Source organism: Rhineura floridana, chromosome 11, assembly GCF_030035675.1.
Source record: "Rhineura floridana isolate rRhiFlo1 chromosome 11, rRhiFlo1.hap2, whole genome shotgun sequence".
NCBI classification, from domain to species: domain Eukaryota; kingdom Metazoa; phylum Chordata; class Lepidosauria; order Squamata; family Rhineuridae; genus Rhineura; species Rhineura floridana.
The window spans coordinates 17,107,302-17,131,141 of NC_084490.1; the positions used below are offsets into that span (position 1 = coordinate 17,107,302).

At 45.8% G+C, this 23,840-nt stretch overlaps 1 protein-coding gene across 5 annotated transcripts in view; it reads right to left on the reverse strand.

Moving 5' to 3' along the window:
* SRCAP (Snf2 related CREBBP activator protein) overlaps positions 1-18,393 on the reverse strand; it is a 45,989-nt gene extending 27,596 nt beyond the window's left edge. For 2 of the 5 annotated variants that reach the window (XM_061590936.1, XM_061590932.1), the window contains exons 1-14: positions 12,452-12,675; positions 11,939-12,012; positions 9,669-9,901; positions 9,132-9,374; positions 8,786-8,971; positions 8,327-8,467; positions 7,413-7,626; positions 6,858-7,147; positions 6,448-6,535; positions 6,251-6,340; positions 5,487-5,642; positions 4,840-5,093; positions 4,588-4,765; positions 4,144-4,280 (exon numbers count right to left, since the gene is read on the reverse strand). In XM_061590936.1, the coding sequence (XP_061446920.1) occupies positions 4,144-4,280; positions 4,588-4,765; positions 4,840-5,093; positions 5,487-5,642; positions 6,251-6,340; positions 6,448-6,535; positions 6,858-7,147; positions 7,413-7,626; positions 8,327-8,467; positions 8,786-8,971; positions 9,132-9,374; positions 9,669-9,901; positions 11,939-12,012; positions 12,452-12,492 (2,325 nt within the window). In that variant the 5' untranslated portion in view covers positions 12,493-12,675. Of the gene's footprint in view, positions 1-4,143; positions 4,281-4,587; positions 4,766-4,839; positions 5,094-5,486; positions 5,643-6,250; positions 6,341-6,447; positions 6,536-6,857; positions 7,148-7,412; positions 7,627-8,326; positions 8,468-8,785; positions 8,972-9,131; positions 9,375-9,668; positions 9,902-11,938; positions 12,013-12,451; positions 12,676-18,277 lie in introns of those variants that run through there. The other 3 variants (XM_061590934.1, XM_061590933.1, XM_061590935.1) reach the window with 3 other exon arrangements.
* Positions 18,394-23,840: the final 5,447 nt, after the last annotated feature.

A 23,840-nucleotide genomic window follows, 5' to 3' on the forward strand; every position in this document is an offset into this window, starting at 1 on the left:
AGGCAACAATATTTATGATGCGAGTATTTCTAATCAAAGGTAGCCTCTTATTTTCATCCAAGGGAACATGCTTGCTCTATTCTGTACCATTGCTCAAGCTGACAATTTTCTGCTGCTACATAATAAAATAGTACTGGGACTGCCAATCACCCTTACTGGGTCAATTTTGGCATAGTAGAAGCTTTCACTCTATGCCTACCCAAATAAAATCAAATTGTTAGTTCTCTTGGAACGTGCATTAAAATCAATGTAAACAAAAATAAAAGCTTCTGAGAAATAGCTGTTTCAATTGCTGAAACTTATACCAAAGTAAAGAAGTCCATCTTATCCTTAACTGCTTGCATAATCTGTCAACAGCTGATTCTAAAGATTTGCTTAATATTGGCCACAGTAGCATGAGATGTTTCTAAGCAACAGGCAATATCCAATGTTAGTCATACTCAGAGGACGCTTACTGAAACCAATGGTCTTAAGTATACTCTAACTAATGTTGGCAGTGTCCAATCATTCTGTGCCCTTTTATTACGAATATTTTTCTAACCAGTGCAAACATTAACAGTGTAGATAAAAAATAGTTAGTGGGAAACACACAGTTACCTAAATTCAAGCACTACCCTAAGTTTGTCTAGTGGAGTTTTGGAAACCTCAACTGAAGTACCTAGAGATGAAGACTGCACCTCTCTGCTCCAGGACTGAGACAGCAAATAAAAGGAGCTTAAATCCACCCACAGTTCAGAGAAACTTTACTGCTCCAATCCCACCTCCTGCCTTCCCCATTCCAGGTGAATTCCCTCTGCTATCAAGATATATCAGACTACTCCACTTTCCACGTCAGTAATCCCTCTCTCTTCCAATGCTCTTCCTTGCCTTCCACCAGTCTACACAGTATACACAACACTCGCTCACACTCAGGTTCCCTAAATATGCGTGTGGGGGAAAAACAGTGCCTCCCTGTCTCCTAGTCAATTTAGGAATGCAAACTTCTCATTCTTAAAGGTCTAGTGTAGCAACACAGGATTTTAAGACCTGTTAAAATGACAACAGATTGATCAAGAAAGGCAGGAGAGACACACTGATTCAATCTGCATGTCATGGTAAACCACAGTTAATAGTTTACAGAGAACACACCTACCCGGCTTGTTGGTCTCCTCCTGGCTTAGCATTAAGCCCAAACCAGAAATGCCATTTGTTTTGATCCAACAAATCACAGTTCATAAGCCAAGAACAAACCTTGCCTACAGAGTATGGTTTGTTGAAGGCGAAACAAACCATGACCCCTTATTTGGACACAACACTAAGACAGGGATTATGATTGGTTTCCTACAGTGTGAGACTGGAAGAGTGAAGCTGGTGCAGTTTGCTCAAACATGGGAAGCCATGGTTTATGGCTTACCATGGTGTGTGAACATGGCCAGTGAGTCCAGCTGAGTAACAGCAGCTGAAGGAACAGCATCTTCATCTTCTGTCCCACCAAGGACTGTAGTTTTCTCATCTTAAAATCCTGACAAGAGTGAAAACCAAGCTCAATAGCTATAGAACAGCAGCAGGGAACCTGTGGCCTGCAGACCTAATTAAGCCCGCCAAGCCTCTGAATTGGGCCCACAAGGCCATTTTGGCCAAACGACGCAAACATTTCAGTCCCCTGATGTCAGGCACAAAGATCTATTTTCTCTGAGCTGAACACTCACCCCTAAAATTGGTGATAAGCTTAAGTTCCGAGATAAACCTCTGCCTGCTGCCTTTTCCTGTCAAAGAGCAGCAGAGGCTTATCTCCAATCTTAGTGCTATTGTTTCACAAAGCTAAGATCAGAGATATATTTCCACTCACATTTAAGAGTCATCCTTTTCAGCTGCAGCTTGAATACCCAATGACATATGACATCAGCTACTGACAGGTAGGCAGCCTTGCTGACCCATCAAAATGGCCCATGAAGAGTAAATCCAGTTCCTCACCCCTGCTGTCAACTAAGTACAGTAGTAGTAGCAGCAGCTGAAGGAAACTTTACAGAATGTTTTCTTGAAACTGTAACAGCTATTAGATATAATTTTTGTTCTGAAGTGATGCAATTATAGGACAAGAACTGGAAAAGAGTTAGGAAGAATTCCCACTGTGAACTCTCCCCCATTTTTATGAGAACGGGAGAAACGGCATATTGTTTTGGCTGTGAGCCGGGTGGCATTGCATCAACTCCATCTGATACGGAGGCTGCGCCTCTACCTTCCCAACCATCTGCTCCCATCGGTGGTACATGCCCTCGTCTCCTCTCGTCTAGACTACTGCAATGTGCTCTACGTGGGGTTACCCTTGAAAACGGTCCGGAAGCTGCAACTGGTACAGAATGCGGTGGGTCACCTGATCAAAGGCAGCCACCGGCGATATCACATCACTCCAGTGCTGAAGGAGTTGCTCTGGTTGCTGGTTATTTTCCGGGCCCAATTCAAGGTGTTGGTTTTGACCTTTAAAACCCTATACCAGCCTTTCCCAACTAGTGGGCCACCAGATGTCGTTGGACCACAATTCCCATCTTTCCTGACCATTGGCAATGCTGGCTGAGGCTGATGGGAGTTGTGGTCCAGCAACACCTGGTGGCCCACTAGTTGGGAAAGGCTGCCCTATACGGTCTCGGCCCAGGTTATCTGAAAGAGCACCTCCAGCCTCATCAAGGATGCCGCACAACTAGATCAGCCTCAAAAGGTCTCCTCTCTATCCCACCAGTTAAAACAGCTAGACTGGTGAGGACTAGGGAGAGGGATTTTTCTATTGTGGCTCCCACTCTGTGGAATTCCCTCCCAAACGATCTCCGTCATGCCCCCGCTATGATGAGCTTCCACCGGGCCTTGAAAACCTAGCTCTTCAGACAGGCTTTTGGGGTGGGTTAGGTTTATTATATTGTTGAGATTTTAATATTTTAATGTATTTGTATGTTTTTATTCTGTACGTCGCCCAGAGTGGCTGGACAACCAGCCAGATGGGCGACTAATAAATCTAATAAATAAATAAATATTGAACACAATATGGAACAAGGCTACCTGATCCTATTCCCTCCTAGTTACCATATTCCTGGCTATTAACCCTTAGCCCACCCAATCTTATCCACCAACTCCTTCTCTCTAATTATTATAGATATACTACTCTTATTTTTTGCCAACTGAAATACTGGTAATTACCAGGTTTTGCATTCCTCCCACCAAAGCATTTTTGCTTTAAATGTGCCAAGGAACATATCTTTTAAGTAAAGCTTTTTCACACGACAACTTTGATTTCTTTCATGCTTCCTCTATTTATGTATAGCTTTCAGGATGGCTGTTTCTCTATCCTCTCCGCTTCTTATTTTTATATGAAGTGATATTGATCAAAGAGCTCCTTATTTCACTTTTAAATCAATTCCATACTATTATAAAGTAATTTAAAGACCAAAAATACCTGAAATCCTTTCACATTCCTACTCAGCATTTCATGAACTTGTGTTTCTTGAAGCAGTCAAGAATTCAGGCACCAAAATGTTTCTTTCTTCTATCACATGCCAGCAAATAAATACTACAGCATATTTTGCCCAAGGTTCACAGCCTAGTTTCCCCGCAAAATGAACAGACATACACAAATATGGTTCCACACCAATACAAAACAATTCTAGAATATTACTTGTGCCTATTATAATAAAATGAGTTGATCTCTAACCTCTGGATTCATACAATGCTATTTGCTATTTTCCAATACTTAAAGCCATTTTCTGAGCTTTTTTTTTACAGCTAGCATAATTTCCAAAAAGTTCAGAAAATGGCAACCTAGATATGGATTAAAATTACATACAAGCATCATCTCAGTTTCTGCCCATCAAACCATCTGTAGCACTGTGTAGCACACTACCAAAAATAATAGTAATGCAATCTAGTTTCTCACTTTCTAGACTAGTTGCCTTTTTACATTTACTTCGAAACAGATTGGGAAGGGGGAATCTTTTAAAGACCTTATCCGAGAACCTATAGAAGTCAGAATGTTTCTTGGAGGAAAATGATATCCAATATTACATTTTTCAAGCACAAAGCAACCTTCTTATGCTTAACTGGCAGTTTAAAACCATTTATATTGTGAGACACAAAACCTGTATCTGATTCCAGCTGCGAAGTCTTGAATCCCCTCACCTGCCGCTTTAATTTACGCTCTTTCTGTGCCCCATAGTATGTGAGGATCTTGAAACTAGGGCACCAGCGCTTGATCTCCATCTCCCAGTTCAACATCACACTGGTGGGAACGATAATTAGGTGGGGGCCCCAACTGCCTGCAGGAGCACACAAACACAACATAGAAAAGCTTAAATGCCTTGGAGGCCAAGGCTGCGTCTCACTCCTCAGCCATATACTATCCCCAGCTCTGTCCACTCCAGAGCTTACTCTCCAGTGTCCATTTGCCCCCAAAATGGAACTGTTAAAGCCATGCTACCAAGGGGGACAGTGAATGCTATAAGCACTGAGGACAAGAATCTTTTCATCCCACATCTTATGTGGTTTAGGATGTCATCCGCTGCTTCCTTACTCTAGCATGGAGCCCACCCTCACCCGCCGTTCTCCTCTCAAAACCCGACCCACCCTTTTCGCAGGCCAGATGCGCCAACAGGGAGATCGTCTGGATTGTTTTGCCAAGCCCCATCTCATCCGCCAGAATACCATTGAGTTTCTTCTCATACATGGTGACCAACCAGTCCAGACCAATGTGTTGGTATTCTCGCAGTGTCCCACGCAACAGATAGGGAATAGGCGTCTTAACCTACATGGAAGAAGGGCAATATAATTTGCCTGCTTTATTTCACTGCAATCCCCTGCAGATTCCCTCTGACTCACCTGCGTAGTAGCCAAGGTATAACCTTTGGGCTGCAGGCTCTCTGCTGCGGCTGCAATGTCTGTGATCTCCTTCTTCGGCCCTGGGGCTGGAGTTGAGTCATTGTCTCCCTCGCCACCACGATCCTCATCTTGCTTCAGAAGGTACTCTACCCCAAAGTCTTCCTCCTGGCTCACTGAAGCTTCTTCCTCCTCCCCCTCCATGGCATCCTCTTCTTCACTTTCATCCTGCTCACTCTCTACTTCTTCTGTGGAATCTGGAAGGAAACCCAACAGTCAGGACAAAAAGGCACCAGCGGATGCCATCATCATCTGATTAACTTAATGTGCCAGACACTATACCAAGCCGCTAGGTGACTTCTTCAATCATCGTTAAATCAGTGGCTTACAAACTGCTTAAGATAAGGACACCTCTCTAAACAAGAAATCATTTGTTAGATTCTGAAATTTCCATCAAGACAAATACAACACTTTAAATTGTTCTTGGGACAAACAATTCTTCAAAAATCAAAGTCTGATCCAGAGATTGAGGTGGATACTTGAGGACAACTGCTCAGAATAGTTTCAGCTACTGAGAGGAGATAAAAATAATCACATACAGGATTCAATGGCACCCTACCATCACAGGAGCCTTTCCCTTCTCTTTATACCTGACTGGCTGCTGGTGTCCTCTTCCTCTGACTCTTCCTCATACTCAGAAGTGCTGGGCTCCAAGACTTCGGATGAAGTGTCTGACTCCTCCATTTCAAAGTCTGAGGCATAGGCACCAGCATATTTTTGCAGCAACTCCTCCATGGGCAACTCACCTGTCAGAAGGAAAGAAAGCATAGAATGATGCCCAGAGATTCAGCCGAGTTAACTTCCTTCTCCCAGCCCTGACCATATCCTAGTGGCCCTCAGCTCCTTTAGTGGTTACAAGCTGCCACAGAGAGGTCAGTCTTAATTCTAGCTACCAAATCTCAGCCTGGATTTTCAGTTCAAGCACTTGATATATTTTCTGAGCCCACAAAACCCTGTCCATCAATTCAAATCAGCTCACTTCTAAACCAGAACCTGTAACACCACTTTATCTTCCCATGATTGCGGGAACAGTTGTAAACAAATGTAGCACAACCCATACAAGTCCTACTTAGTTCACCAACAAGCAAGGTTGGTCTACTAAATTAGATTACAGGCTCCAGAGCAACTAGAAACACTTTTATGGGGGGTATGCCAAGAGATACAGTACTAAGTTGGGGCAGGTGCTTACCCTGGCCCTACGTCCCTTTAAGAGCAGAAATTCTGGGAATGATGATTCACAGACCTAGCAGACATTCTGAAACACAATTTAGTAATAGAACTAATTGTTTTTAGGGCCCTTGGAGTGTCAGTCCTGACCCCCATTTGCCAGCCCAACTCCTATTTGCCTCCGAACCTTCCTTGGTCAAGTCATCCAGCTCCTGGCTGTGATCCACATCTCCTTCCAGCTTTTCCTCTGCAGCTATTGTTTCTTCTTCATCTTCAGCTACAAGAGGAAGAATACCCTGTGTTACGGCATGAAAAGTTTCCAATGCTTGCCCCTTGCCTCAGCTTTCTACACAGTCAATCACAGCCCCCAAATGACATGCTCACCTTCTTCTTCATTGGCGGTGAACTCCTCATCCTCTTCATCAGGCTTCCAGGGTTTCTTGTTTCTCTGAGTAAGAGACTTTGGCTTCTCCTGCCAAACATAAAGGAAGGGCTTTCAGGAGACAGACCAAGACTAAGATGGGAGACTTTTAGCATTGCATGGTTATGTCACACAAAGCAGGACAGAAAGGACATAGCCACACAGAACCTGGCAAGGACAGGACAGGTAAGGGCCTAGCTGCAGACAGAAGGAAGGATGAAACTGGAATGGGTACTTGTTGCCAACTATCTACTGCAGATGCTCTCAACGCATGATTTCCAAAGTCAAACAGCCAGAATTCCTTAGCTGCAGAATCTAAGAGCACTTGCCCAGACATCCTAACCCAAGACTTGCCCATAAAACAGCAGCAAACCTTTAAGTTTCTGGATGTCTGATTTTCCTCCTGCTCCTCTTCCTCTTCACTGTCACCCTCCTCCTCTTCATCGTTGTCAGAACTAGAGGCACAAGGGGATACATTGAAGGAGTTCTCCAAAATTTGGGGTGGCAGTGACTGCAGCAGCTCCTCTAGGGGTAGTTCGCCTTCCTGCTTCAGCAGCTCAATCTCCCGTTGCCGAGTCTCTGAATCATTCCCTTCCTGCTGCTCCTCTACTTCGATGGTTTCCTCATCATCAGACTCCTCATGGGGTTGGAAATCCCCATCTGCTAGAGAAAGAAAAGAGGAGGGGTCAGATGCAACCCCATGGGGATAGGAGCTCAAAAGAAACACATGTTACAATTCTACCCTGCTTGGTGGAGAAGAGTAGAGAATGGACATGGAAGCTCCCACCTGCAATTCAATTCACTTCTTAAAAAAGGAGAGGTCTGGAGGGTAGAAGATGGGATACAGGATAGGGGTCTCAGTCTCAAGCTGGCCCTGGCTGAGCTGGGGATTGGCAGCTTCAGAGTAAGAGTTGTCTAAGTTTCTGACCTTCATCCTCAGTGAGGTGACTGGGTGGCGGGCTAGAGGCAGTAGAGCCAGCATGGGAGCCACTGGTCTTGCTGGAAACCGGAAACGTTTTGTTGAGACTCTGGCTCAGTAGGTCTGAGTACTTCTCTGTCTGGCCCACTATGAAGTCCAGCTGCAGATCCAAGGCTTTTTTCCGTTTCTCCTCCAGACGTGACTGCTGCTTGAATTGCACAACCTGAGAAAGAGGGGTTTAGGAAAAAAGTTCATTCCTGCATGGCCAAAGACCTACTGTGTTTTCTGACTCCTCAATAGCACTGCTCACATGGTGTAACTATTTTCTCTGCAACCATGAATCTTCCTTAATCGTTCTATGCTGCTAACAACCACTTTGTTAGTCACATTAACAGGTCAGGAACAATAACTCCAATTAAGTGTGAACAAGAAAAAGCAACTAATGTTTTGAGATGGAGCAGAAAGGTTTGTTCCACTGCTGTAGGAGAATATAGAGTATGAAGTGTCAAGGGTTTGTTTTTTTGTATGAACCCAGTTTATACCAAAGGACTGAAAGTGAATGTAAGTATATACTGGACAAAACCTCTAACTAACTACTACACACTTTATGTATGAGAAATTATATATTTGCTATGTTTAGTTTTATGTAGTTTGTCTATATAAAAATACAATTTTAAAAAAGAGAAGGACTGAAAGGAATTTTCTAAGTAAATCCATCATCAAGAGGTACAGTTCTAGCTTAAAGCCTTTTAGCATACAGTGAACCCTTTCATGGATGAATCCATTGTATTCTTGATTAGGCAGGATAGAGTAGAGGCAGACAGACACTTGGCTGGAGAGGGGAGGCTCCTTTATTCAGTGTATGGATAGGCCAGCAATGCCTGCATGCTGCTTTCATGATGCCAGACAGGTGCTTCACATACCTTCTCTACATTGCTCCAGAACTGCTTGACCTCTTTGGCGATGGACGAAGCAATACGGCGCAGCTTGGCCTGCTCCTCCCGTTTGGCTCGTTCTTCTTTTTGCTTCTGCTCTTCATGGTGCCTGATCACCATACGCACCACCTTCATGCAACACAGGAGAGAGGGATCAAAACAGTAATCACAAGCCATCACAGATCTCTGTGGCTCTAAATAGTCCATCCTAAATCTGGGTTGTAGGGAAGAGCTAGCTCTACTTCACTAAAGGCTCCGTGGATGGAATTCCTTGAGGGGCAAACACATTACATTGCTTTTCTGCAATAGCACAAGATGCCTTAGGTGTCATGATGAAATGCTCTTAAAGCTAGAGATTAGAATGCTGCACGGCTGAAAAGTGGCTGAAAGAACAAGGGCAAAAGTTTGGAGACAGATGGTCAGTTCCATCAAGATTGAGGGACTCACCTTCCTTGCAACACCCCTCTTCCATCGGCGCTCTTGAGCGAAGTCAGCAGACAGCCACTGCATCTCCTCGCAAAGGTAATCCCAGTGCACTTTGGGCCGGACTGGCTCAGGAACCTTCAATAGTCTTTTCAGAGACCAGAAACCTTCCTTCTTCATTTCCGCAATGCGATTCTCAATCTCTGCCTCCTGAAATACAGCATCCGTCAGTTAACTCAAAACATTCTCTCCTTGTGCACTACAACTTGGAAGTACTGACTGCAGTCCATACACTTAAGATTGTGGATGTTAATGCCCAAACCAAGAGGACAGAAAGGGCCTAATGATCCCTGGGCCACATGTGGCTTACGTGCTTGGCCTGCTCGGCAATCTCCGCATGTGTCTTGTCCCACATGCTCGCTGGGTCAGGGGAGGTGTACATTCCAGGCGATACAAGAGCTCTGTTATGTGTCTTGGGAACATCAAAACCTAGGTGACTGTCCAGAGAGGAGTCGTGGGTGAGATGTGGTGGTGAGATGCTGCCAGTTGAGGCAGGTGAGCCTGAGGAGGCTGGTGACACTGGGTTACTGCCTGTCATTCTGTCTGATGCAGTCTGAGATGAACATGAGAAGACAGACAAGAGCAGAAGGTCAGCACAGCCTTAATGTTAGAGAGAAACCGAACTGCCCAGGCAGCTTCTCTGGGTCAACCATCGGAGAAGAGCTTCCTTGTTCTACCCCTAAAGCTACCCTTTGTAGCACAACATGCCCCCATGTACTTCATTACAACAATCAGAATCCCTTTTGATGGCCCCTGTCAAACTACCAGTGCCCTTTAAAGTTGTAATCCAGTAAGTGGCCTTCAATACAGGGCCTCGCACTGGGATTCCCCGCACCTCCAACTCTACCTGTGTGTGCAGTGCATGGTGCTGTCGGGGAGAGCTGCTCTGCATTTTAATTCTCTCTTGCTCTTTGCCTCTCGTCCCAATAACTTCGTTTGTGGTTGTAGTGTTGGCTTCCTGCTCCAGTGCATGCTGGGATCCGGCCTCATTCTGGTCAGCCAGCCACTGGGACGAGCCGTCCAGCTCCTGGGTTCCTTGGCAGCCCAGCCTGCGCTCGGGACTGCCTGTCTCAGAATTAGCTAAAGAGATTCATGAAGAGAAATCAGTCATATTGTGATCAGAACCAGGCTGAAAAGACCTGAAAAAGAGCCACTCCACAACAGGCTAAAAGGAAGATTTCAGAGAAAGTGAAATTAACACATCCAAATGAAATTAAAATGCTCTCTGCCTATAATTTTATTTTCTTTTAAAGCACAGGAAAGCACTAAAAATTAGAGGAGAAAAGTGATGCACCTTAACAGCAGCTATTAACTACAGAGAGTAAACTTAAACCAAACAGTTCGCAGCTGATCAAATCTTCTGTCTCTGCACTTTTGCAAAAAAGCATCTGAGAGTGGAAATGACTTGAATCATGACTACAGTGATGGAGGTAGAGGGCTAATCACCCAGACCACTTTTTCAATGAAAATCATTCCCCCTCTCCGAGGAAGCTGCTATTTGCAGCATTAGAGAAAACACGTAAGTGCACACAAGGCCAGCTGGAGACTTGAGGGCACCCTCAGCATAATCCCCTGATGGGAACTACCCCCCCCCAGCAGACTTAGCAGGCAACAGTGCTCCTCTAACTGACGGTCCCACAGCACCCTGCAGTGAGGCTACACTGAAGGCACTGTGGGATACAAAAATGGCAGCTGCTTGGATGGCTGGTGTTTAGCACTGTAAAGAAAATATAAAAGGATGGAGTGACAAGGGTAGGCATCAGCAAGGAGCCCTGACAGAGTGCTGGGGTCTAGCAGCTGTCCCAGGATACTGGGTAGTGATGCTGGTTCTTGGTACACAGATGTTTCTGCTGACGGGCGAGGGGAATCTGTACGTGGGACTCATGGTGGCAGTGGGGGGGGGAAGTTATTTGGAAAATGATATAGGAAGAAACGGCCAACTCACATCCCCAATGGTCTCAATCAAAATCCAATCACAGATCTCCAATACCTTGCATAATCTGGCCATTATTTGTATTCAGTGGAGTACAGAGCACCATACAGAATGACACATTCCTTATGCAGAGTTCTTACAGCATTCTTCTTGGGCCAACTGGCACATGACAGCAGTGGGTGTGGCCAAACGTGGGTTCTAACACAAACACTCTCACATGCACAAATTAGACACAAGCCCCCCACCAGCTAATCGGGGGGGATTATCGCCCCCTCTCCACTCATCAAATAATGTATCTGATTACTGGAGAGAGGGCAATGTGCCTCCCCATCAGTGCACTAGACTTTGCCCATCCCAGTACTGTGTCCATTTTAGTGTTTTTTTCTTTTTGCTGCCTCTTCCCAAATCAGTGGGATCTTGGGGGAAGGGGGGCTAAATACTTTGCAAACTGGGAATTAGCCTCCCCAACTTTACAATCTACAAAAGATAGGTCCTCTGGCAGAGCAGAGTAGAAAATGTGAGAAGCATTGCCATACATTGATACATCCGGCACAGCAGCTATCACAAATACCTTCCACAAAGTCTGTACAAACAAGCATAAATTTTCTGATATAGACCAAATTTCTGGATAACGTTTTAATCAACAAAACTATAATGATAATTTTGTTTTCCACTTGTCACTTAAAAATGGAACACAACAACCATCTCCTCTCAAAGTCTGCATTTGAAACTCTAATATTTAGAACATAGCAGGGACACAAAAGAAGTTAACCCTGCCTACCAGAGCAAGTGGGAGGATCCACACATGCAAGGATACTTTCCTCCACTGAAGAAGATTGCATATTCTACTATTTAGCATTAAGTGCGAAGTCTTTCCAAAAAAATTCTAGGGAGTTGTAGAGGTGTATTAGTTAAAAAGCGTGTAAAATTTATTTCCTGTCTTTGGGTTGAAGTAGGTTGTCATGCCCCTCTATAATACCTCAACAAGCAAAGATGGCAAAGCCAGATCCTAGTACATCATAAATTCTAGCCCAGTATGGATGTTGGGAGCAGAAAGAGCATTTCAGAAAGAAAATGAATCCAACACTGAGCTCAGAAAAACAGCCAAGGATTTCTATTTCCTAGGTGTTCCTATATGAAGACCCTTGTGCCAATTCCTCAGTGATATTCATTTGCACCTGTACCTGTGTGAGCTGAGAACTCCTCTTGCTTGTCAGGCTGTACTTCCAGGGTTTCGCTTTCCTGGAGAAGACTACTCCTGAAAAGAGATGGGATTGTCAGTCCAGGGAAGAGGACTTTTTTTGTGCTAACCATGCAACTGTCTGTTTCTTTAGCCGAGGATCCTTCATACCGTGGGATCCTCACTCCACCCCCAATGGCTCTGCCAAAGGGTAGATCAAACCCTATCTCTCCATGATTGTAACGTGGACAGCACAGGAATAGCCTGGCCACGGGTTGCAGTGGAGAGTTTTAATGTAAGCACCAGCTACCAAATCCAAGCCTATGAAAAGAGGCAGGAACCTGTTTGGGGTGCTGTTGGGAGAGCCACTAGGGTTTCCTTCACTTCTGCTTCCCCTTCCTGGATTCCGAGTTGTCTGGAAGAGCGTTTTCTTCACTCATGACCAAGCCCAGGTAGCCAGAGCCCCACATTTTCACAGTGGCTTGTCTGTCTTATATTTTACTTCTTATGCACGCACCTTTGCTCCAGAAGTGTCAATATTCTGCTCATCACCCTCATATCATTCTCCCAGAGTTTCTTTCCCTTCTTGGCTTCATTCTCTTTCCACAGATCTCTACAAAGTCACCTGTCCTGCAAGCTGAGATTCTGCAACTGAACTCTATTGCTATAATTTCCTATTAACTCTCCGCCTTAAATTGCATTTATATAACCTCCATTTTCCCTTAGCTCATAAATATCCCAGTATCCTACAACACACTTTGTTCTTTTCCACAACCTAGTTACCTTGTAATTCTACTTCCCTGTCCTGACCCTGCTGGCTCCATATCTTGCTTCAACCTATCAGCCAGCCCCTGTCCCTCCACTTCCAATCCTGACACAGTCTCACTCTTCACATGCTGAGCCAGCCTCAGCACCTTCCGTTCAACCTGTCCCAGAATGGAACTAGTCTTAGCAGTACCCATTGAAACACCCTCTGAACCTCCAGCTACCTTCATCCCCTTCACATGCAAACCAACTGGGCCTTCGCCCCACATTGCCAGCCTCATTGCATTGTATCTTTTAATTGCAATTCCCATCACCCCATCCCGCCAATCTTTCAACTCTTGCTTTCCTGTTAACAGGCCCGGACTTCGCCTCTCTGTCATCAAGACAGGACTCCCTTCTTTTGAGCTTGAGGCATGACCTGCTACAGAGAGTCGAGACACTGTCTGCCCCGATCCCAACACCTCCTTCAGCCAGTGCACATCTGCTGACCTGCTTGTAAGCCCAAACACCCTTCTCCCCAATCTAGACGGTGATGGCTCAGGACTCTGTCCTGCTGACTTGGTTGCTCCCTGACCTACCACCATCATGTTAATTCGTTCTGTTATTCCTGCCCGCAGTGACCCTAAAGTGAGCCCATGCCCTGGTCCTATTCCTGCAGTCCAACCAGAACTTGGTCGTGTTATTGCATAATCTCGGGACAATGGCCTACCAAGCCATGACAAGTGCATTTCTTCCAGACGTTGCCTTGCTATGTCATCAGCACCATTGGTCAGTATCTTCGACTCCCTAACGTCCTGTTCCAGCCTGGGGGGTTCTGCCTGCCCCTCATCAGGTCTCTTTCCTGCCTCCTCCATTACAGGTACCTGCTGAAAGTCCCCTGTCCTATTCTCTGCCTCAGAGAAACATGACATCCCTTCCCGTCCAATTCTGTACCCCATGAGGACCACTGGCTCACCCACCTTAATCCTTGTCTCATGAGACCCCAACTCAGCTGATCGTGTCTCCCTCTGTTCTAACACACCCACTTTCTGCTGCGTACGGGCCTGTTTGATTAATCCCCTTTGCTCAGCCTGTGCGGTTAAGCTGGTCACAATCAAACCCGGAGCTATGTGTTCCAGTACTCCATGACGGGCTCCTGCTGACCGTGTCGCCCCACGATGCGCTACCAATATCGGCCCTTGCCGCAGTCCTGCCAATCCTGAAATTCTTTTCCCCTTCTCTCTGTGAATTTGCTTTGGACTTCCTATGGCACTGCGCTGCAACAAATGCGATGACATCACTGAGGAACCTGATCTATCCAATTCTTCAGACACTCTCAGGCTTGATCCTGTTAACTGTGCTTCTATATGACCTCGGCCCAAGCCCAAATCTGATGCCCTCCATCCTACTCTGGCCAACGCTGCAGCCTCATCTTGACTTGGTTTTGCCCTTTGACCCAATCGGTGTATCCCCTCCCCTGAAGGCACCCCTGCCATTTCTTGAGTTGGTCCTCCCAAATGCTCTTCCACTTCTGGGCTCCAAGCTAATGTCTTCTCCCGAGAGGGTACCTTTCTTTCCATAGCATCTTGCTGATACTGACTCAGTGCCTTCTCATCTCCACCTGTACCCTCTGCTGTTTGCCCCTGATATGATCGCGCCCACTCCTTAGCCTCACCCTGATCCACTGCTAATGCTTCTTCTTCCTCTCGAGTTTCCTCCTTAACAACCATCCTAGCTGAACCCAACTGCTCTGCTTCACCCTGACCAAGTCCTATGAGATCTTTTGTCACCATCTGTTCAGGTCCTGTTAATTCTCCAACTTTCTCCTGACTAGTTCCTAGTCTCATCTCTTCTTTAGCCCCCTTCTCCTGACTTTGTACAGGTATTTCCTCCTGACCTCCAGTTTCTTCTAGTGCTCTGGGTGCTCCCACTACCTCCCTTGCTTCTCCCTGCCACACTGTCAATTCCATTTCTCCATCTACCTTCCTCTCATCTGCTCCTAGCACTTCTTCAGCCACGCCACCACCCACTACTAGTGGCGTATCCTCCTTGCCAGTCACCTCCACAGTCTCTCCCAGACTTGTCACTACCAAACCCTCAGCCACATCTCCCATGGCAGTCACCACCTCTGCCTCCATCTGCTCTTCTCCTGGCACCTTCTCAGTCACTACCAAACCCTCAGCCACATCTCCCATGACAGTCACCACCTCTGCCTCCATCTGCTCTTCTCCTGGCACCTTCTCAGTCACTACCAAACCCTCAGCCACATCTCCCATGACAGTCACCACCTCTGCCTCCATCTGCTCTTCTCCTGGCACCTTCTCAGTCACTACCAAACCCTCAGCCACATCTCCCATGACAGTCACCACCACTGCCTCCATCTGCTCTTCTCCTGGCACCTTCTCAGTCACTACCAAACCCTCAGCCACATCTCCCATGGCAGTCACCACCTCTGCCTCCATCTGCTCTTCTCCTGGCACCTTCTCAGTCACTACCAAACCCTCAGCCACATCTCCCATGGCAGTCACCACCTCTGCCTCCATCTGCTCTTCTGGCACCCTCTCAGTCACTACCAAACCCTCAGCCACATCTCCCATGACAGTCACCACCTCTGCCTCCATCTGCTCTTCTCCTGGCACCTTCTCAGTCACTACCAAACCCTCAGCCACATCTCCCATGACAGTCACTACCTCTGCCTCCATCTGCTCTTCTCCTGGAACCCTCTTAGCTTCCACCTGTTCCACAACTGGTGCCATACCCTCCTCAGTCTCACCCTGACTTGCTCCAGCCAAATCCGCAACCACTTTTTGATCTGTTACTGATGCCACTTCTTCCTCTGGAGTCACCTCTTCTGTCTCTTTTTCATTTGTTTCTGGTGCCTCTTCAGCTTTCTCCTGATCTAGTGCTGATGCCACACCTTTTTCCTCAACATCTCGCTGACTTCCTTCCACCAAATGTTCAGTCTCCTTCTCAGCCACTACTGCCTCTCCCTTGGCACTCACCTCCTCTGCTTCCCTCACATCTTCTCCTAGGACTTCAGCTTTCCCCTGATCCACTGCTGGTGCCACCTCCTCTCTCTCTCCTCTACTTACCCTCACCAGGTCTTCAACCTCTCCCTGACCCCCAGCTGATGGTGTATCTTCCTCTGCCTCTCTCTGATCTGCCCCAGGTGCCATAATTTCCCTTTCCATTGCCTCATTGAATCCCTCCTCTCCTGGTCCAGCCAACATCTCGGCCTTGCCCTCATCCAAAGCTGATCCCTTCTCTCCAGTCAACACTTCAACTTCCTCCTGACCTAGTCCTACCAACTCTTCGGTTTCCCTCTGATCCATTGCTAACACTGCGCCTTCCTCTGCGGTCACTTCCTCTCTCTCTCTCTCATCTACACCTGGCACCTCCTCAGTTTCTCCTTGGTCCACTGTGGATGCCACATCCTCTTCCTCTCCAGTGACCTCCCCTTGACCCGGTCCTGACAACACCTCAACTTCTCCCAGATGTTCTGCTGATTCATCAGCTTCCTTGCCGCTCTCTCCCTCCATCTCCTTCTGGTCTAATTCTGGCATCTCTTCAGCCACCCCCATTGCGACATCTTCCCTCTCAGTTGTCTCCTCAACATCCCTCTCATCTAATCCAATCAACTTGCGCTCATCTCCCTTTTCGCTACTCTCTTCAGCATGTGCATGGGCTTCTTTCACCAAATCCATTTTCTCCCCATGGTTTGGCTCTGCCAACTCCACCACCTCCCTCTCCCCCACTTCTAGAACCATTTCACCCTCTCCAACCATCTTTTCTTTCACATGCACACACTCCTTTTTCTCCCACTGATCTATTCCTTCTCCAGTCTTCCTCTCAGCTCCCCCCTCATCCGGGCTCCCAAATACAATGGTTTCCTCCAGATTTGGTTCTCCTGACTCCTTCACTTCCCCTGTTTCTCCACTACTCTTAAGTTCAGGTTCCCCAAGGTCCAGTCTCTCCAAATCTTCTGCTTTCCCCAGACCCAGTTCTATCACCTCCTCAACCTTTTCCCCAGCTATTCCTAAAGCCATCTCTCCTTCCTGTGCATCCCCAACCTCCCCCTGATTCAGTTTTGCTAAGTCTCCAAATGCATCCTGGTCTGGTCCCATCAACTCTCCAGATGCCAATGCCACATCCTCTTTTCCAGTATCCTCCGCTGCTGTTATCTGACTTGCTCCCACTAAGTCCTCAACCTTCTGACCCACTGATGTCTCTGGCAGCAATCCTGGTATCTCTCCATCCACCTCAATGTCAGGTCTTTCCACTGTGGTCTCTTCATTCACTACTGCCTCATCTCCTTTGCTTTCACCCTGAGCTTCAACATGACCCTCATCCGATTCCATGACTATACCTTCTGCTTCTTTCAAAACTTTCTACACCACTTGATTGTGTTAAGTAAATAAAACCCACCTCACCTTACCATGCGTTATCTCTATCCACCCAAACCCTAAAGCTCTGGAACCCCTTAAGTCCCAGTTACCCGAATTCTGTTTGAACTTGCCACCCTCTGATCTTCAGTCCCTAAATGCAAAGCTTATTCCTTGAAATCTTGTATTTATTTATTTGTACCCTAACCATTTGAGTCCCACTTTAACCCCTTGTTTCTTTTTCAGCACAAGTTCGATGTCCTTTGATTTGTTCCCCCTTCAATCCCTTTGTCACCCCAATCCTTCCCACTTTTCCCCTTTGACCCCTTGACCCCGCCCTAGTTTCCCCAAACCCTCCCTCCCACGCGCCCGTCCCTCCCTAGCCCTGTCCCTAAGTCCCCCGCTCGCCCCTCCCCCACCCACTGAAGAGAAGGCGGCAGTTGGTTGGTCGGTTTCTGGCGCGCGCGAGGAAGACGAGGTGACGGGGGAGGGGAAGAGCGCAGTCGGTGAAGTAATAATAGGCCGACACTCAGAACGGCTGTTGGCTGAGGCAGCGCTTGCGGCTCTCACATTGGCTCATTTCTTTTATTTCCCGCTCCACCACTCTCCATTACTGCGCCCTCTATGGGGGGGGATCACCAATGGAAGGGGGGACAGGACGCGCGCTGCCGCAGACGCCACACGCGCGCGCTCTTATCTGTTTCTCACTTTTCCCTTCCGACTCGAAGCAGAGTCTCGTAACCCTCCGGGGAGGTGGGTGTGAGCGAGAGTAGAACAGCCCCGGCCGGTCCGCCATCTTACCTGGGTGGGAGGGGGGAGGAGTGAGGAGGGAGGGGAGGTGCCTCCTGCCCCGCCTCCTCCTGCCGCCGCCTCAGCCCCAGCGCCGCCGCCTCGGCCGGATAGAATCCGCCGCCATCCGTGGCCCCCAGGCCGCTCCCGCCCGGCTTCTCCCTTTGCGTGGCCTTCGCCGGTGCTGCTTGGCACGTCGCCGACCCCTCCCACCCGGATGCTGATCCCTAACCAGGCCCCGCCGAGCCAGACCCGACCCGCCGCGGCAAAATGGCGGCCGCCACCACCAAGCGCCAGGGCCAACCCCTCCCTCCTCCCACTGCTCCCTCCACCCGCCTGCCTCGGCACACAAATCTCGCGAGCGCTAAGACAACGCGAAAGCGGGGCGGGGGGAGAGGAGAGAGAAACTCAAACCGAAGGTGTCTCACAAGCACGTCATACGGAGTGTTGGAGGCTGATGGAGTCCCAATGACAGGCTGGGCCAAAGGAATTGCGGAAGACGGCACTCTTTTCTCTAACAATCAGGGATACGGGACTCAACCCGCTCAGGCAGGGAAAGGCCGTCGTAGGCGAAGAGCATGTTGGGAAACTGAGTCCTAGGGAATGCTGGGGTTTGCAGTCTCTTTTGGACCGTCTCGTGAAGGAAGAGAGTGGGGAGAGGAAAATAAGACTCAAATTCTCCTTAATGAGAGATTGTTCCGACTCTTCGCTGGGTGGGCTGGCGCGGCCATTCGAATGTAGTCCATAAAGATGTATTCTGTGCTTATGAATGAGGAAAGGCTCTACTGGCGTGTCAAAACATGCTTCGCATATAACTCACAAATATTTCAGAAGTGACTTTAAAAGTCAGGAAAGTTTCAAGGGATACTGTTACAGAGGAGTGTTTGCATCGTGACATGGAGAGGGATGCAAAACGTTAGCAACATTTCAAGCTCATTTCAAAACTTTAACGTGTTGATTCCAGCAAACTTCCAGTGCACTGATTTTTAAAAAAACGTGATAATTTGCATTTAGAACTGCTAAGCCTCAAGGAGTTTCAGATTGAAATCATATTGCTCAAAAGAGAACAAATTCTACATTTTGACTTTAAAAATTGGCATAGTTAAATTAGTTGGGGAAAACCCCACTGGTATTTAAATTAAAACAAATATAATCAGCTTTGAGAGCCAGTGTGGTGTAGTGGCTAAGGTGCTGGACTACGTCCTGGGAGACCAGGGTTTGAATCCCCACACAGCCATGAAGCTCACTGGGTGACCTTGGGCCAGTCACTGCCTCTCCGCTTCAGAGGAAGGCAATGGTAAACCACCTCTCAATACCCCTTACCATGAACACTCTATTCATAGGGTTGTCATCAGCAGAGCTTGGAAAAGTTACTTTTTTGAACTACAACTCCCATCAGGCCCAGCCAGCATGGCCACTGGATTAGGCTGATGGGAGTTGTAGTTCAAAAAAGTAACTTTTCCAAGCTCTGCATAAGTCGGGATTGACTTGAAGGCAGTCCATTTCCATTTAAGCAGCTTTATTTCGAAGCTCTTTTCCTATTTTAGGTATAGCACAGACCTTTTTATTTAACAAAGCTTTAATCAAGGCCGCAATCCTATACACACTTACATGGCAGTAAGCCTCGTTGAACTCAATGGGTTTTGCTTTTGAGTAGATGTATTTAGGATCACTAATGATGCATTTCCCTGCTTGTAAACTTGTTTTAATCTGTTCTTATATTGTTTTTATTATTGTGCTTATTTATTGCTTTAATATGTAATTTTTATTTATAAATAAAAACGGTGGTGGTGGAAATTTATAAACATTTGTCTTCAGTCATTCACTTCACTTATGGATAGTTCTGTGGTGAGCCTGTTCAAGAACTATAAAACAATGGGATGGATGGAGAAAAACAGTGGCTAGGGTTGACTTAACGTGCAAGAGGCCTGTGTTCAAGTTCTACCTTTGTCATGGACTGTTGGTTACAGGCTAATTGCTTTTACTCATCCTCCCTTCCTGTGTCGGGAAAACTGAATAATAGCAGCTACCTTGTGAGGATGGACATAGTTAATGCTGCAGTTCTAAACATTTATTACGAAATTGAATTGAATTCAGTAGACTAGCTTCTGAAGAAGCATGTTTGGGATTGCATAGTAAGGCTGTATTATTAGCAAATTTTTACCGATGTTAAACATTAGCACCATTTAACAAACCAATGTTACGGTGAATATACACTAGCTTTTCATTTATTTAAGCTGCAGTCCTATGCACCCTGGATGGCTAACCTGCAGCTCACAAGCGGTTATCCAGCCCGCCCCCCATTTTGTTGGCACAATGAAAGACAACACTGGTCCGTACCTGTTATGTCTGCCATTTCACATGCAGCCTACATGAGCTCATGTGCTATAATAAAAATGTTAGCCTGTAAGGTGCTATAGAAAACAACTATGCAAACCTGGTTGTCTGCCCAGAGGCAGCAAGAACAGTGACTACATCCATTACCCTCATGTGTCAAAGCTGGGGAAAAAATCAGCCTGCTAAGGTTCAAAATTATTTTGTACAAGGAACACAACCAAAAACTGACCCTTTGGTTGATTTTGACATTTCTGTGTCACTTAAGATATTGATATGCTGCCACAATTTAAAGTGCACAAGCCCATTGAAGGACTGGATTTAAGCATGATTCTGGGTTGGACTGCAGCCTGTTAGTATATGTATGCTGTTTTTAAAGCATTTTTATATAAACTGATGAACATAGGATGCTGTTTACACCGAGCCACACCATACAGGACTGCCTAGTTTAACATGGCCTATTACAAGAGGCATTATGTTCTCCATTAGAGGGTTATTTCTAGCTCTCCTGTTGCATCTACAAATGCAAGCTCTGCCTGTTGTGTTCTGGAACTAGGTATCTTAGAATAATTCACCAAATCCCTTCAACGGTCACGTTTTTCTTTCAGGTAATCCTTATATATTAATAATTTTTATTTTCATAATTAAGAGAAAAAAGCCACATGTTCCACAAACAACATCCAGTTCTGAAAGAACCTATTGAATATGCAGAACTTTTGAAGATGCATTATGAGGACTCCACCTCATTTCCACAATATAACCAATTGGCATGGGATTATATCCAATTTAGGTCATCCACAGAGTAGACCCATTCAAATCAATAGCTTTACTTGGACTAGTACTTAGATTTCCTTTTGTAATTACTAGGTGATATCCAACTAATTATATATATTTTTAAATGTGTAAAATTTTGAATGGGCCCCAAAATTCTTAACAATTTCACACTGGAGATACTTTTTCATGGTCTTTTGGTATCAGACACCACTGAAGTTATGCATAGTTTAGGATGCAATCCTATACCCATTTGTGACTAAGTCCCATTGAACTAGAATTGTGGCATTAGCAACTTTGGAATGTTCAGGTTGCAATGAAGAAAACACAGTATTCATATGTAATAAATGTAATTAATTATTTGAAAATTTCTTGCTTTAATAATTAAATATAAGCATTACCTTGGAGACCAGAAAGTATGTTATTGGGATTATTTTGGCAACATATTATAAAAGCAACAATGTTTAATAAATAATCTAATTGTTACAGTCTGTATTCCGATTACAAAACAATGGATGAAGCCCAGTTTACCCACTTTGAAAGACTAGCTTCAAAGTGTTTGGCAAGGGTCACAAATGGTAAAAATCACTTGTTACAAAATACTATGGGGAAATAGCTTTTTTTTTTACAATTGGGAACCCTTATTAATCTATATGATTGTTTAAAATCATACAAAGGAGCTAGAAATACAGAGGTTCATCTTGCTCTTCCAGATAATTCTGTACCACACTTAAGTGACCATATACTTACATTTTAAGCTTGGGAGTCATGATCCCAAATTGTTTCTAAATGGAAAACTGCAGGATTCCTGCCTTCCTAGAAGTTCTTCCCACCTGATTCCATGTGCAAGTACCCAGTGGAGTGTAAATGACAAGCGTAAGGAATTCTACACGTCCCAATATTTCATGCTCCGAACCTGAGCTTCAGCCCAAGCTGAACCAGGTATCTGGGTGATTTTTTAAAAAAGGAAAGCTTTTGGCTGGTTGCCTGTTTCTGCAAAACTGATCCCCTCCTCAGATAGAACAAGTCTCCATGGTTCGTTCTTCCCAAAGTGGGGAAACAGGGGAGAGACTTTAGCATTCATGATTTTTCTGCCTGTTGTATTAATTGTGATGTACTGTGCTAGATGATGTAGGATTTTTAATTCTATTTTTATTGCTTCTTTTATTTCTTGTATTTTATTGTATTAGTTTGCATTCCATAGAATTCAAATTGTAATACAACAAAATGCAATGTAAGAAATGAAAGCAACAATAAAATACAATTAAAAATCAATATGAATATTTAATATGGACGGTCCGTGAACCACCTGAATGAAGCTCGTGGTCCCCTGGTTGTCCACAGACCAGTTTGAGAACCCATCTTACATAATTCAGGCCACACAAGATCTAGCGACATTTCCTTTTTTTGAAAGGGTTGTGATGGACAAGATGTGGCTGTTGTATTGAGCACGGAGAAAAATTAGAATGCAACCTGGAAGGAGCCCCAAAATGGCTCATTTCTGGCTATCATACCACATCTTCATCACTGTCCCCTAAAATCTTCTAATGCTTGAGCAACCTACGGGATTAGGGTGGAGAGAATGGAGTTGGCAATTATATGGAATACAACCCCATGCAGTCACAGATTGCAGCATGGATTGATGAATCTATTGGATCAATGACAACACACCGCCTACCCAGTTTTACAATACACCGTATGTCATTTACATTAAAAAGGAATGGGAGATGATTGCCCCTTATTAGGAAGTGTTTGTGGCAGAGGGGCTGCAGACTGGCTACTACTGGTTTGAAAGGAAATTACAGATGAGTTCCCTTGCCATAAGCAACCAGGTTGCAAGCAGCACCATAGGCATACTTCCTCCTCCATCCCGATATGGAATACTATATCATACTGGGAGGGTAACTCATAATAGTCCAACCTGTAGCTTAGAGAGAGGAACTGTTTAAAAAAGGATATATTCTCAGCACCTAAGAATTTTTCATGTGGCTCAGAGCAACAGTGACATCTCGCTCAGCATTCAATAGTGATAGCGACGTAGCCCACTGTAGGTGGTGAACCTTCTGGCTATAACCAGTAAGGGCTACCGGTAGACCTATCCTGTGCATACTTACAGTTGTGGTGCATTACTTGTGGTAATGCATTCCATATATTTATACACCCACACCCCCATACATTCACACTGTGCAAGGGAGGGGCACAAAGACATACTTTGTTTGTCCCAATCCAAAAGGGAGGCCCAAAGCCCTCCATGCAGATTCCTTGGATCATTTTGTTATGTCCAGTTCACAAAGTCCTGCCTGGCAGGCTTTATTATTATTATTTTTATCGGTTTATCTTTTTGATGGGCTTTGCTAGGTATCTGCTGGGCTCACACTGAAAGGATGAAGGTGCAGGCAAGAAAATGGAAAAGCCATTTCAGGCAGCCACACTACTTTACCTACCCCCCCCCAAAGCAGGGGTGGAGAACATTTGGCCACCCAGCTGTTGCTGAACGACAACTCCCATCATCCCTGGCCATTGGCCACGCTTGCTGGGGCTTGCTGGGAGTTGGAGTTCCCCATGCCTCTCAAGGAAAAGGGAGGCTTTAATTTTCTCTCCAAAGTGAACCACGGCTGATGCAGTCTTGATGCCAAAGTTTTCTCTCCTGCAAAACTACAGGCCAACTTCCATACTATCACACTTGCTTTGGAGGGGTAGGGAATATTAATCAAACAGTATAGTTTGGCTCCAGACCTTGTTCTTTCTTTTCTCCTTTTCAAGGGCTGCAAAAATTAGTAATAATCCAGGATGCAGGCCCCCTTTTCCAGAACGCTAGTCTTAAGCTAAAAGTATCCTGCGCCCGATAGGAGCTGAATCCCACCTGGAGACATCCAACACGCAAGT